At 39.1% G+C, this 16,158-nt stretch overlaps 1 protein-coding gene across 3 annotated transcripts in view; it reads left to right on the plus strand.

The window, feature by feature from the left end:
- The window catches only part of DDR2 (discoidin domain receptor tyrosine kinase 2), a 140,262-nt gene that overhangs the window by 109,150 nt on the left and 14,954 nt on the right, over window positions 1-16,158 (plus strand). For all 3 annotated transcript variants that reach the window (XM_045547228.1, XM_045547227.1, XM_045547226.1), the window contains 6 exons: window positions 214-361; window positions 739-844; window positions 5,158-5,341; window positions 10,987-11,230; window positions 15,010-15,072; window positions 15,901-16,031. In XM_045547228.1, the coding sequence (XP_045403184.1) occupies window positions 214-361; window positions 739-844; window positions 5,158-5,341; window positions 10,987-11,230; window positions 15,010-15,072; window positions 15,901-16,031 (876 nt within the window). The remainder of the gene's footprint in view (window positions 1-213; window positions 362-738; window positions 845-5,157; window positions 5,342-10,986; window positions 11,231-15,009; window positions 15,073-15,900; window positions 16,032-16,158) is intronic.

A 16,158-nucleotide genomic window follows, 5' to 3' on the forward strand; every position in this document is an offset into this window, starting at 1 on the left:
GTGTGTCCACAGACCCAGCATGCCCTTGTCAATGTGCAGCCCGGGGTGAGGGATGGTGGGAAGTGGGCACAGAGAGAATTATCAAGGCTGCTGGGAAAGCTGAGTAGATATTTCTGCTCCCTGAATTAAAAGAAGAGGGTCCATCAAAAGGGTGACGAGGGGTGAAGAAAAGTGAGGATGATTTAATACCATCTCTTCACTTTCTCTCCTCAGGTGATGGATGGAAACAGTAACCCCTATGACATTTTCCTAAAGGACTTGGAACCACCCATTGTGGCCAGATTTGTCCGGTTCATTCCAGTCACTGACCACTCCATGAATGTGTGCATGAGGGTGGAGCTTTATGGTTGTGTCTGGCTAGGTAGGTCTCTAGCACAAGGAGCTTATAGACCTTATTCAAAACCTCAACTCCTGGAACATAAAGGCAATCAAATCAGAAAGGGATGGGATCAGTTGCCTCTGGAATGAAGTGGTTCCCTCTTGGGTAGAGCAGAGAAAGGAGCATTGCTCATTAACCCATGGCTTGGTGCCCCATGCCTGGAATAGTGCATTCAGAGGCACTCTGCTGACTGCCACTGAGGAGTGCTCCTCAGTAGTATTCCCTGTGTGCCCAGATTGAGTCCTGGTGGATGTGCTGTGGAAGCTTGCTCCTTGAAACCTCACATAGCTCCCACTGGTCTAAGGAGCAGGCATATCTTTTCCCCAAAGGCACTGACACAGCTGTGTTTCCTTTGGCAGATGGCTTGGTGTCTTACAATGCTCCCGCTGGGCAGCAGTTTGTACTCCCTGGAGGCTCCATCATTTACCTGAATGATTCTGTCTATGATGGAGCTGTTGGGTACAGGTAAATTATGAGAAACTTTGATTATCAGAATGGGAAAATGGCCATTAAGAAAGAAGAAGATTTTATCATGGCTTGGGAGCCAACTAACTAGTATTTATTTAGTCCCTGCCCTAGGCATTTTGAGATAACTTAGATGAAGGAGTATACATGATCTTTATTTCCAAGGAAATTAAAGCCTAGTGTGGGAGGACAAGGGAATCACACAGAAAACAACAATAAATTACACAAAATAAGGGCAAAGGGTATAGCTCTAAGTATGGTAGCCATATTTTTGACTCTCAAAGGAGGACATATGGTCTGACACAAATATTGGTCCACTTATAGAAACACAGGGCCAGAGAATTAAAGTAATAAGTACAATAAATTGGGCAGGTCAAGAAGTTTAGGAAGAATGGACTCCGTAAATATAATAGCTTTAGAAATTGTGAAAAGAGGGAGACTATTAAGGCTTATGATAGACAAGGAAAGTTTCCAGGATGAGATGAAGACTGGAGTGGAGGAAGGTAGGGAGAAGAGAGCAGAGGCAAAGAGACAGGGCTGAAGACAGGAATGGCCTGTCTCTAGCAGAAGCTGGAGCTGAGAACAGCAGAACAGACCAGTGAGTAGCCCTGGCATAGATCAATGGAGGGCCATGGCGGGGAAGTACCATCAGATATAGGAGGAATTTAAGGTTGGATGAAAGATGGTCTTACCTATCCTACTTCACCATTATTCTTCTAGTCCACTCCAATACTTTTCTCTCCTAGCTTGGTCTTTATCTGCAAAGATTGAGCCTGAGAGAATGGTCAGACCATAATAAAGTCCACACCAGATGATGGAGGTTGATAGCAGTTAAGAGAGGAAGATATTAGTGAGTCTCAGGAAGGGGAGTGTGGAATTGCAGCCTTCCATTGGCTTAGATGTGGAGAATAAACCGTTACCTCCAGCTGCTATTCCCTGGATGAAGGCCTGAGTCATTCAGTCTTCTACTCCTAGTCATTTCCTTTCCATCTCTTTAGTCACTGTTCTTCCCCATTTGCTTAAACTCCCTTGGCATTCTTTCACTCAGCCACACCCCAGCAGGCATAGACTCAAGGCATTGAGGAAATCAGAGATTAATTGAATTCCATTTAGTTTAATAAATCTTTGTTAACTGCTACTGCAAGGAATTTGGCTAGGCATGGTAGATATTCAAAGATATTAAAGGCATTGATTTTACCTTTGAGGAGCTCACAATTTGGAATGAAGTTAAAACAGGGTATACATTACTACCATACAAGGATATGAGTAGGAGATAGCCTATGTTTGCTCTGGGGTCAGAGGAAAGAGTAAGCTGCAGTAGGAAAGCACAAGATTGGGAGTGAAAACACCTGGATTCATGTAATAAAAGTTACTTTTGTTTGCTATGAGGCTTAAGGTATTGAAAATGTATAATAAAAGTATTTAGTAAAGGTAAAGTGCTATACACATGTAAGTTATTACCTGATTAGAGGATCAGTAAAGACATGAGAGAATAAATGAAATCTGAATTGAGCCCCAAAGCATGGGTAGAACTTTCACAAGTAGAGAACATTGAAATGGAATTTTTAGGCAAAGGGAATAGCATGAGGAAAAAACACACTATGGCTATAAAGCTTAGGGGAATGTCTGGGGAAAATGAACAGTTTAGTTAACCACGGGCCATATTTATGTAGCAAAGAAGTAGGTGAGAAACATAACAAGGAAGAGTATGCCATATTTTGGAGGAACTTGAAATCAAGGCCGGGAAGAACAAGAAGAGGAGGAGAAGAGACAGGAGTTGTTCTTCATGAACATTATCATCAATATTAGGAGTCACTGAAGATTTTGAAAACCAGGGCAGGACATGATTGGAGCTGTACTTCAAACAGATTAATCAAGCAGCATGGAAAGCTTAGATTTGAGTGGAATGAGGAGGTAATAAGGGACATTTTTTAATTACAAATTTTGTCAGGTGAAAAGAATTAATGACCAAGGCCATAATTATGACTGTGGGAATGGGAATGAGGATAATTTAGGGGACATTTGCCATCTGATTGAATGTAGGGATCAAGAGAGTAGTAGGGTGAGAAAGTGAGTCAGATGCAGCCTGTGTGTCTAAGTGGCTAAAACAATGTCATTTATTCATTTAACAACTAGATTTTGAGTCTTTGCTGTCTACCAGGTACTTTAGCAGGGCTAGGGCTGGGTGTGGTGGCTCACACCTGTAATCCTAGCACTCTGGGAGGCCGAGGCAGGTGGATTGTTTGAGCTCAGGAGTTCGAGACCAGCCTGAGCAAGAGCGAGACCCCATCTCTACCAAAAATAGAAAGAAATTATACGGACAGCTAAAAATATATATAGAAAAAATTAGCCTGGCATAGTGGCGCATGCCTGTAGTCCCAGCTACTCGGGAAGCTGAGGCAGGAGGATTGCTTAAGCCCAGGAGTTTGAGGTTGCTGTGAACTAGGCTGATGCCATGGCACTCTAGCCTGGGCAACAGAGCGAGACTCTGTCTCAAAAAAAAAAAAAAAAAATTCAAGACCAGATACTTTAGCAGGGGATGATGATGGATTTAGTTTACAATATAAGCTTAAGGGACCAAGAGGACATTCAAATACAGAAACAAGAAAAGTAGCTGGAAATATGGTTCTGGACTCCAGAGGAAAGCTAAAAAATAATTGCAGAAATTTAGGCACAATGGGCTTCTACTTAATAATCAAGGTAGTAAAATATCTGGTTGAGCTGGCTGAGTGATAAGATCCAAGCTACCTAAGTCAGGGTCTCAGGAAATAGGTAGTCATAGTAGCAAAAGTGACTTTGTTAACTAAAAAATTTCAAGAGTAATATATACTTGTGGTATTAATAGTAATTCTCATAATTCTAAAGTGGATAAAGTAAGCATGGAAAGTTTCTTTTCCCTTCTCCATTTGATTTAGTATTAACCAAGGAAAAACTGAACAAGCATTCATTTTAATTTGTGTTGCTTTTCGTAAGACTTTCATGGCATTTATTTTTCTGTGGATAATAGGAAATATATTTTTTGCAAGTAAACTTATGTTCTCCTAGCCTTCTGATGTGTAGAGAGAAGAAAAAGATGGCAAAACCTTGGAAAGGAGATCCAGGCTCTGGTCACTGTGGATAAGGCCAGTCAAATTTTATAATTTGCCAAACATTTTTCAATGAATAAATATATTTAAAAATGTAGCTGTCAGGCTGGCCTGATTACTCTTAGTCTTTTTTTTTTTTTTGCAGTTCATAAATTTTACCTATCATTGAGTTATCTATAAACCCAAGGGTCACATCCCTTATTGCTTGAGAGTGAATATCCCAATCTCTTCATTTGGGAGACCCCAGACATGTCTTCCAGAGCTTGAAATGCAGAGCTTGAGGAGAGAGAAGTTCCACATGATGGATTTTTCCTCTGTCCCTCCACAAATATAAGGAAGGAGGCCTCTTTTGTGTCTTTCAACTAGTCAAATTAACATAAATATACTTACATCCCATCAAGAAGTCAGGGTTCTGGCAAACTCAGTCATTCAAAACAGAGCCTTACACTCAGAAGTTAAAAAAAAAGGCCGCCAAGTTAGAACACAAAACTAAATTCAATACCTGAGACTCTCATGAAATACATACATTTTACTCCATGGTCTAGTATTCTACAAATTTAATTAAAATTAAATATAAATTAGATTTGCATTTTGGGATTACATTTCCCCCCTCTAGTTTGATATCAAATTCAGTTGTTGGAGCTATGGGGTAGAAGAGGGTGTGACTGGTTTCTCTGAAATTGATTCACTGAAAAATGACAACATACGGTCAAGGGGGGATCAGAAAAATTTCCAGCAAGCTCTGAGAACATTTATTTGGTGATGGGGCAAGTGCTGCTATTTATTGTAGTATTCATTCTATGCATTTATTCATTCCTGTGTTCAATGAATTAATTCATCAAAGGCATTTGATAATATTGAGTCATTATATTAAGACTTATATTCTGTCTAAAAGAATAGGCATGGCACAATAGATTATAGAAAGCTTTTTATATAAAATGATAATGTATTGTTTAAAAGTTTTGCTACTAAAGGGGTAAGTTAAGCATCAAGTATTTTGTAAAATTTATTTATATGAAATTCTTAGTTCTCCATTAATGCAAGATAAGTGAGTCAATACTATAATATACATTTGATTATTTATAATCCTTTAATTCTGAGATAATAAGCTCTTATAAAATCTAAGATAAAAATCTCTTATAAGAAGCTAGGTAAAAGCTCTCTCATGAATGTGTGATTAACTCAGGTTCCTCTTTCCTTTTTCTCCTCCTCTCGTGGCCTGAGCAGCATGACTGAGGGGCTGGGCCAGTTGACAGATGGAGTGTCTGGCCTGGACGATTTCACACAGACGCATGAATACCACGTGTGGCCGGGCTATGACTACGTGGGCTGGCGGAACGAGAGTGCCACCAATGGCTACATTGAGATCATGTTTGAATTTGACCGCATCAGGAATTTCACTACCATGAAGGTCAGTGGAATCAGGTGTGGTGGAACTTCTTGATGGGGCTCAAATCATAGTGTGGTAGAGAAAAGGCATGCTAGCAAGAACCCTGATGCCAGCAAATACATTCAAATACATATTCTGCTACTAACTAACTACACGCATCTCACAGGTCACTTCATCTCTAAGCACTTGTTTTTCCATTTGTGAATAAGGAGGTTAGAATAGGTCAGTAGGGTTCTCAAATTTTTTTTTTTTGGTCCCAACACCAGAGCTGACATATCCATTAGGCACAGTAGGCACAGTGCCCACAATACTTTTAAGGCCTATGAAAATGTTTTAATTTCCTTTTAATGTCAGAAGAATATATATATATACACATACACACATACACACACATGTACATATGCACACACATACACACACACATACATACATATATATATATATATACACATACATAAAATGGAGGAAGTGTCCCACAAAGGCAAAAGTGACTAGGGCCTCTAAAACTCATTATATGGCCCTGCCCAACACTCCCAGGGATGTGACACAGTCTTATCAGTAAGAGTGGCTCATTGCAAGTCTGATTCTCAATGGAAGAGGGATTTCAACCATTCCCCACCCCTAGAGTGTGTCTTCCACCCCCACTGCACTGAGAAATCATGATAGAATACTCCATACTCTTCTGTGCCCAGACTTTCTTGTTTTCTTTTCTATTACCATACATCTCTTGTCAGCTATCCGTGTATGTGTCTGATTCTCTTACTAGACCTTGAGCTTCTCCAAGGTAGTGACTCAGCTTTCTGATCTCTGTATCCTAGTGCCTGGCACTTGATATATGCTAGCTTAATAAATGTTTGTGAATGAACAAGTGATATCCTTGATTGCCTACTCTAACCATTCCTAGTCATAAATAACTCTACTGCCTTGGGTAGAAAGAGGAGGAGATATGTTAGATAGGAATAAGACATTGGTAAATTGTATTTTCTTAACAATATTTCTGTATTTCTGTATTTCTTAACTATAAACAGAAACTTGAAGAAGAGTCTGGGGCCAGGGAGGCCCCAGTTACTCCTGGCTGGACCAATTTCAGGATTCTAGACCTCAAGCCCAGGGTATCAATTCTGTCTTCTTTACAGTATCTCAGTGACTCTGTCCAAGGAGTTAGCAGGGGCTGGGCTGTAGGGTTAACCCAAGGCCTAAAATGTAAATTATTAGATTTTTTTTTGGAGGGGGGCTAAAATACAAAAACCCAAAAGTCTCTATTAAAATACAAGCACTTTACATGGGGGAGAGTAAAATATTAAAAAATTAATATCTTCAGTGTAATAACAGAAGTTATGTTATTGGCTTATTATCACAGGGCAGTGAGGAGGGAAGAGGTGACCTTTATTGAAGGGTGTGGTGGAAGCCAGGAGGCTTGGGAAAGGTCTAGAGGCTGGGCCTGTGATGGAACATGGTAAATGCAGACACCTGAGAAGAGCTGGGATGTGGGACTTAAGGTCTGATTTTCATTCTCTCTGCAGCAGGCCTGCACAGGAGAGCCCAGTCTTAATGTAAGGGTGAGGACATCTCTCTTAATAAAATGGGTTTTCTAGTTCCTCGCTCAAACAGTTATTGTCCTTTTCCCTTACTCAATCTCAAGTCTGTTTCTGAGAGAAAGGAATGGAGGGGAAGAAAAGTCCATACAAAAAGTGACCAGATTGGATGCTAAACCTGAATTCTAGGCTTGAGGAAAACTAGGACTTAAGGGTGAAACAGAAAGGCCTTTTGCTGTCTGTAAGAAAGAGGCCCCAGGAGCTTAAGTGGTTTGCATACAACTCTTACTGGTTTATGAAGGAGCATGAGAAGACTGTAGTGTAAGCCCCAGGAAAGAGAATGGGCCAGTGAATTTGGGCCACACATGGAGCCCTGTTTATCTGTTCTTTTTTTTTCTTTAAAAAAAATTTTTTTTTTTGAGACAGAGCCTCACTCTGTTCCCCAGGCTAGAGTGTTGTGGCATCAGCCTAGCTCACAGCAACCTCAAACTCCTGGGCTCAAGTGATTCTCCTGCCTCAGCCTCCTGAGTAGCTGGGACTACAGGCATGCGCCACCATGCCCAGCTAATTTTTTCTACATATATTTTTAGCTGTCCATATGATTTCTTTCTATTTTTATTAGAGACGGGGTCTTGCTCTTGCTCAGGCTGGTCTCGAACTCTTTGAGTTCAAACAATCCGCCCTCCTCAGCCTCCCAGAGTGCTAGGATTACAGGCGTGAGCCACTGCTCCCGGCCTTATATGTTCTTTATCCCTGTGAATAGTTGTGTGCAGAATACTAGTGGCCAAAACATTGGAGACTCTGCCTCTGTTTGCATTCAGGCCTCGTTTCAGTATTTGTTACCTAAATTCATCCATTCTTCTATTTATCTGTGTTACTAATTTATCAACAGTATTTGGTACTATGCAAGATTCTGGAAATAAACAGATGTATATATAAGAAAATGCCCCTACTTTGGGACAATTTGCAATTCAACAGGGAAGGTACTGTTTATTTGCAAAAGGAGGTATATAGGATGATGTGGGACACAGAATAAGGAAGTCTGTGTTATCATTAAGGGTTCTTTGTAAATCAAAATTTGTTATTCTTTACACAAACTGGGAATCAAAAAGAAATGTATGTCTATTATATTATTCCCAGATGTTAGTGTTCTAATATTTCCTGATTGGATTAATAGCTATGAGTTAAATGAACAAACATTTAAGATGAGAACAGAAGGATCAACACATTCTCAGTCTGCTAATTTATTGTTCAAGGGTGGCTCTTTGACAATTGTAAAACAAGTGTGTGTAACACATTCTTCACGGTTTTTTGGGGGAGGATATCCATAGTAACAAAAATATGCTTTATGAGAAATTTTATTTGTATTTCTGAAAAATGTGTATGTGTACCTGTGAACATGCATATACATTCACAATTATATACCTTTGGGAGAATTTCTAGTGCCACAAACAATGAAATGTATTTTAAACTCTCCATAAAGTTATACTGTGTAATCAATAGACTTTGATTTTCCTGATTCCTCAGCAGCTCCTGTGTGACTAGTTTATCACAGGTTAAAATCATTCAAAAGCATATTCTGCAATGAAAAGGTACCAGAAACTTCTACAAAGCTTACTCATGGCAAGTCTTCCCAAGGCCAAACAAATCTCCAGCATATTTTAATTTTTATGAGACAAATAGAAAGTAAGGAATGACTTTCAGAGCACCAGTGTCTTCTAGAGAGTAGTCTTCACTTCCGATGCAAATTACTGTCCATTTCCCTCCACTGAAGTGTAGTTAGACTACACCGTTATGATATGCTAATGGATTTGAAAACTCTGTTGTATTTATTAAATAAATATGTACATTCACATGGGAATGAAATCTTATGCTATTTATTTACATTCTAGGAGAACTCCCAAAACATCTGTGGGAAAAATTATTACCTCCCCCACAGGATACTTATTCAATGCTTTGCAGATTTCAAAGCATCTGAAAAATCTATTGAAACTGTACATGGTTTTTCTTTGATTTTTTTTCTTAGCCTTGTTCCATTGACTTGTGTTCAATAAACTGTAACAGTTAATTCATCCCACAGAAGATGTTAACAACACATGTTTTCATCATTAAAACATTTGAAGGAAAAGCCAAATGGAAAAGTTAACATGCTTTGCTCCATTTCTGTGTGGCATAGTATGTGGAAAGAGCACTGGACTAGGAGTCCAGGGCTCTAGCCCCAGTTCCGTTACTGACTGATCATGGGCCAAGTCAAACCTCTGATCCTCAGTACCTCATTAGTAAATAGAGAGTTGGACTAGATGAATTTTACAATCCTTGTTCCTCTAGTATTCTATTCTTAAAGTATCTCTGCTTTGTTTCTTTAGTCATTAAAATTCTATAATCATTGCTGTTGCTCCTTCAGCTAAAAACAAGTCCTGTGTTGATGGTCCAGAAACCAGAGGAGGGGTGAAAACAGGTAAAGAGTTACAACTGAGGGCCTAAGCAAGACATTAAAACAGAAACAGGAAATACATTCCTAGAATGACAGTGATGTTTTTCCAACCTATGAAGTCTTTAAATTCAGGGGATGGCGGCCAAGAAAGCTCCATTTCCGACGTCAGACTGAGCCAGAGGAAGTGTTACTGAACTATCACTTGAGTTGGTTACAAGTATGCACATTCTGTTTTTGAGGGTTGTTAAACACAGCAAGGTACTACAGTGGGACTATTGTGTAATCTTGGTTCTTGATGATCCTTAAAAGCCTTACAAATATCCTGGTAAAAGGGTCATGGCATTAGGCAAGAGGATACACGTTAATTTCCAACAGAACTTTTTTTCTCATCTCAGAAACATCTATGCAGAGGATTTGATAGCTTCATCAGAATGGTTTTACCTGAACTGAATTTAATTAAAAGAGATGATTAAGTCTGTGTCTCTGGCTGAAAAAGGCTAATACATGGCACTTGAAATGAGATTGCTCACTCCTGAGGTGGCTCACGCCTGTAATTCTAGCACTCTGGGAGGCCGAGGCAGAAGGATTGCTCAAGGTCAGGAGTTCGAGACCAGCCTGATCAAGAGCGAGACCCGGTCTCTACTAAAAAATAGAAAGAAAGAAATTAACCAGAAAACTAAAAATATATAGAAAAAGTTAGCCGGGCATGGTGGCACGTGCTTGTAGTCCCAGCTACTTGGGAGGCTGAGGCAGGAGGATTGCTTGAGCCCAGGAGTTTGAGGTTGCTGTGAGCTAGGCTGATGCCACAGCACTCTAGCCCAGGCAACAGAGTGAGACTCTGTCTGAAAAAAAATAAAAAATAAAAAGAAATGAGATTTCTATGAAAGAAAGATAAAATTGTTTCGGGTATATATTATTTCAGGTTTTTCACCTAACCCTGTTGAAAAGAAATGGACTGGCCTTGAAATGTGTTTGAGGAAGTGGGATGGCAGTTTTCTTCTTACCTCAGTTCAGAATAGCTTGAATCTGGGTAGACAACACTGTGGTTGAAAGGATTATAGATTAACACATTAACTACCATGCAAAAAAAACAGAAACTTTTCCTTGGGGCCACACTGTTTTATTACAAAAAAAGAATAAAAACTTCAAGTGTCATTTGAAGGTAAACATAAATAGAAAAGCGAAATGTATTGGCTTGTATTCATTTAATCCATGTTTTTTAGAATTAAATTGTCAATATTAATTGTAACAATAAGAACATCAACAAGTAAGGTTTTATATATGCTTCACGGGGCCCCGGGGGCAAAAATAGCGTGAGTTAAATACAACTCTCACAGCAGTTAATATGTTAAAGAGAGTTCAGTGCAAGGAAGGACCTGAGAGGATGCTGGTCCAGCCCTCATCTAACAGATGAGAAAAGTGTTGTCCAGCAACATGAAATGAGGTGGCCAGGGGCAGACAGGGCATGGAGGTGACTAAAGTTGCAGCCTACATTTTATACAGCCTGATCAGCGTATCACCGTCACTGTGAAGTTCCTAGAAGGGAAAACCCAGAAGACTGCAGAACACCAACTGCTCACTAAGGGTGGTGCTTAGAGACACAGGCAAGTCTGGAATCTTACTGAATTGACTTGCACTGTGTCCCCATGCAACTCAGCAGTGCCAGTCTGTCATTCACATCCCTCTTCCTCTGCCAGGTCCACTGCAACAACATGTTTGCCAAAGGTGTGAAGATCTTTAAGGAGGTACAGTGCTACTTCCGGTCTGACGCCAATGAGTGGGAGCCTAATGCTATTTCCTTCCCCCTTGTCCTGGATGACGTCAACCCAAGTGCTCGATTTGTCACGGTGCCCCTTCACCACCGAATGGCCAGTGCCATCAAGTGCCAGTACCATTTTGCTGACACCTGGATGATGTTCAGTGAGATCACCTTCCAATCAGGTGGGGAACACGGGGTCCCTTGGGGAAGTGGGAGCAGTGTGATGAAGGAGGAAGGCCCATGCCCAGAACTTCTCATTGGCGGGTCTCTGGGAGATGTAGGGTTGTACAAGCGGCTTCTCATTGGTGGAGAGAAGGAATAGTTGTGTGACTAATTTCAGTTGTGGAGGTATAGTGTTGAGAATGGAGCTGAACAAAGTATTTACTTGACTCTTGAATAGTAAAAAAATTTTTTAAATGAGAGTACAACGTGTTAAAAACTTTATATAAATTAAGGCAGTTAACAGATGTGCTAAGAGGAAGCACATGTAAGCATTATTAAAATATTGAAATGAAGATGTCTAAATATACACAAAAGTAAAGAGAACAATAAGCCTCCAACCATCACTCAGCCTTATTAACCATTGATATTTTGCCATACTTGTTTCATCTAGTCCTTTCTTTTTTGCTGTAATATTTTAAAGCAAATCTGACATTTTTAGAATGCATCTAAGAAAATAGCATCATTTTGTAAGCATGATACCATTATGTCATCTAACAACACTTACTATTAAATAATTCCTTAATATCACCTAATAGCCTGTCCATATTCAAGTATCTCTGATTGTCTAATAATGTCTTACTACAGTTAGCTTGATCCAGTCAGGATCCAGATAAGGCTCTCTGGGTGTATTTCTTTGTTCTCTCTCCTCAGTATCTCTTTTAATCTAAAACAGCTCCTTCCTTTGTTTTTAAAGTTTGAGTCTCGTTTAGCTGACTGCTTTCTATGGTGTCATTTTACTCAGGCTTCTGTCCTGTGTCATTCCTGCTGACTGGAGGTTATATCCATAGGTTAAATTGACTGAAGTTCAACATTTATTTTTGTCAAGAATTCTTCATAGATAATGTTGTATACTTTATGTTGAACCTCATCATGGGGACATCACCTTGGATCCTCTCACTTTTAGTGACACTAAGATGGATTTCTGGTTTTAGGAAAGTTCCACATGTTTCCCATGAACTTTTACCTCAGGTTCTACCTTCCATTGACAACCATTGTTTGAATTGCGTTTATTTTATTAGCGGTTGCTAAATGGTGATTTTCTAATTCTTTTATTTCTCCTTCATTTCTTGGCTGAATTTCTTCTGAATAGAAGAACTATTCTTCATGCACTTGCTTACTCTGAAATGCAGTTCACATTGGAAGAGCCAATGGAAGGCTCTTGACTAACTTTTTCTCTTTAACTATCAATTCTACATGACAATTTTTTCCCTTTTCATGACTAATTTTTTCCCTTTAATTATCAATTTTCAGAGTAATGAATTGATGCCTTGATGCCCTAGCAATCTTCAATGATGTCTAATGAGTTTTGTTTTTTACCCTTGGTGGATTTTTTTGGTATCATTATACACTCATTGCTTTTTACAAATTCAATGTTCTACTGAAGTTATTCTTCTTTTTGATACTCAAGTTGTCCTATCTTTGGCCAAAGTCTGCATCTTTAAGCTGCCTCTTTGTTCTTTGGATCTGTCCCTATAAGCCTTTGGTAACTTTCTTGTTTTCTGAAAGAAACAGATGTTCCAAGCTAATCTTGGGCATTTACTGCCCCAGACATGGAATCAACCATTTCTTCAAGAAATCTTGATTTCTTTTAGTGAGAAATGGTATTTAGATACCACAAATTGGGCCAGAGGAATGCCCATTGTTATTGGGTTGTCATCATTTCTTGGATTTTTCAGTAGAAAAAGCAAGGAAACATGTATTACTTAAAAGGGAAAAAAAATCATGAGTTTATATTGTTACTTCTAATTCAAATTAAAGATAATAAGGTTTTTATTTAAATTTGATTTCATACTTGGATCTCTCTTTTTAATGCTAAATATCACATTTCCTAACAATGTTAACAGCATTTGCTTCATCATGCTGTTAAAAATAACAACACTGATATTATTAGTAGTAACATAACTATTGAATGAGCTTTAAGATTTCTTTACAATTCTCTTTTCTTTGTCCTAAGAATATATCCACTAAGAATGTGCAATTAAAATATTATGTTCTAATATCAGTTGGAATAACAGTAGGATAATTCTTTTCTCTGTGTATATCAAACAACATGATACACAGTTAGGTTCATTTTATTCAGTTTTTTTCCCCCAAATTTTAGGGATTCATTTTAAGGTCTAAGCACTGCTTGTGATTAAAAAACAACAGCAGAAGATAGTGATTGAGTTTACTAGAGCCAGATACTATGCTGAATCTTCAAAAGCTAAAAGGAAATTTATATAAAGTTTTTGACACATTGCACTCTCATTTTTAAAAATCCCTTACCACACAAGAAGAGTCAAGTAAATATTCTATTCATTTCTGTTCTCATCACTACCCTTCCAAAATCAAAACTAGTCACACAAAGGATTCCTTCTATTCATACCATTAAGTTTTAGCTGGGGAGAGGAGACCTATATAATGATTTTTTTTTTTAAATGTTCAAAGCAGTACCAACAATAAGTTGTCAGAAGAAAAGGGTCACTAGAGTGAGTTTGTCATGGATAGCATACAAGGGGACTTGTACTGGGCCTAGAAAAAAAGTTCAGTAGTAAATAACATGAGAAGAAAAGAGACTGACATAAAGATAAACAAGAAGACCCTATTCTTTCTGATTTGAGGTTTAAAAGAAGAAAATTTCAGGATGATCTGCACTTACAGGAAAATAGAGTATATTTTTAGAAAATCAGTTTTGGTGCCTAAATGTCTTCTGTGCTAATGATTTAAACTAGGAGTAAGTAATTTTGTATAAGTATTTTTATATAAGTATCTATTTTATTATTTTATATAAGTACCTATTGAGAACTGAAATCGAGGTGCTCAAAAGCCATGCCATTTACACTGTAAGTGTTCACTAGAAGACAAACAGACTTGCACCCATCCTCAGGGATTCTCATGGCAGAGTGATTGGTACACTATCTTATTATAGCTAATTACAGCTAGGGACTGTGGTTTTCGACTCCTCAGGTCTCTTGAAATTTAAATCCAATGTTATGACAATATTAGTTTTGCCTGGAGCCTAAGGACCCAATTCAGAGAGTTCATGTAGATGCCAAATACCTCCCTATTTGTATATTAATGTTAAGAAGAAGAAAAATTAGGATTTTTGGAAGAAACGTCTCTTAGAAGGGAAATCTATATTCTAATTCTTGACCTTCTTGATTATACAAATCAGAGGGAAAAATTAGTCACCAACATAAACTGGCAAATACAGTTTTGGGGTTTAGTCTCAGAAGCTGCAACGTCATAGCAAAGGACACCCCAATGTCAGTAATCTATCTATGGAGATGAAGCCTTTATTTATAAATTAAAGGGCTAGGCCAAGGAGGCATCGTGGAAACCCTTTTGTAAAACAATTTCATTTCCGTGACAGAAAGAGCCCCTTAGCATTATGTCTGTCCCACGCCCACTTACCCACTGTATCCTCTCTATGTTTTGCTGACTCAGGGTCGGCTTCCTATGCTTTATGGTAATGTGTGGTCGCAGCACCTGGAACCACTGTTTCTTAAACTTTTTGTACTGTGACCCCTAGTATATAATATTTGAAGCAAAAAATTTGCAAGAAAAAAGTTGCCCTCACTATAATATATAGATGAACAATGAGATTTTAATTTAACATATTTATAATTTTATTTTCCAAAAAGGCTGGTGGCAACCCACTAAATTGAGTTCACAATGTGCTAGGTCACCACCTGCCTTCAGAAAAACCTCTAGCTATCTGTCTTCTCCCCAGCTCTGATTCACCCTTGTTTTGTAACAGATGCTGCCATGTACAACAACTCTGGAGCCCTGCCCACCTCTCCTATGGCACCTACAACCTATGGTATGTGTGATTCCTAATTACAAAATTAAGTTGAAGGGACCTCCTGGAGGATGTAGAAGGGTGGTGATTTGCAAAGGCCAGACTATCTGTGTGGGAGGCTTGACACCAGGTGGCTTTGGATGAAGAGTAGCCCTGGAAAGGTAGGACAGTTCACCTCAAAGTTAAGGTCTCAAATTCACTCTCTTCACTACTGGTTCATTGATTCTTCAGCTTAGGCAGAGTCTGGAGTTGTCCCAATTGCTCCATGAAAGTTTGGGAAACTTGAAGCAAGAACAAGGAAAGGTACATTCCTAGGTGAGACTCATAGTGGGGATCTCAATGAATGGGTGGAAGTCTATGAAACTGCTGGTCTCTCTAACAGGAAATAAATATACAAAAGTGCATTCATTGCTCCAGACAGTCACTGGTCATACCAGCCAGCAATCTGGGAAACATGTGATTGAATGTCTCCAAAGAGCACTCTCAGCTACCTTGGCATGTCTCAGAGAATGCAGAGAGTGAAACTAGTTCCTCATTTGTTTTACATGAGGTGTGATTAGGAGACCCAGGCCATGCTAATACAGGCACAAAATTTGGAGAAGAATGGAAAAACTCTCCATTATCTAGTCTGAGACATGTGGGAGGGGAGGCTACTGTTCCATGGATGAGGAGTGGAGAATATAGGAGCAAAATAATAAAACAGTAGCATGGGCAAGAATAAGCAGAAGTATTAAGGTAGCATCTTCTGCAATTATCCTCCTAAACAGGGTCTACCTCCAGTCCAGTCCCTCATGCTTTTTCTTGCCCCAGGAGATGATTATATTCTCTGCTTTCTCTTCCTGGTCACAGACCCAATGCTTAAAGTTGATGACAGCAACACTCGGATCCTGATTGGCTGCTTGGTGGCCATCATCTTCATCCTCTTGGCCATCATTGTCATCATCCTCTGGAGGCAGTTCTGGCAGAAAATGCTGGAGAAGGTGAGGAGGTGCTGGATGGGCAGGACTCAAGAAGCTTCTCTGTCCTTTCCTGAGCCACTAATGCCCCGAGAGTGAAAGGCAAATTACAAGACTTTATAAAGGGTTAGAGTTAACAGGGAGTACCAAG

This window comes from Lemur catta, chromosome 3 (assembly GCF_020740605.2).
Source record: "Lemur catta isolate mLemCat1 chromosome 3, mLemCat1.pri, whole genome shotgun sequence".
Taxonomy (NCBI): Eukaryota; Metazoa; Chordata; class Mammalia; order Primates; family Lemuridae; genus Lemur; species Lemur catta.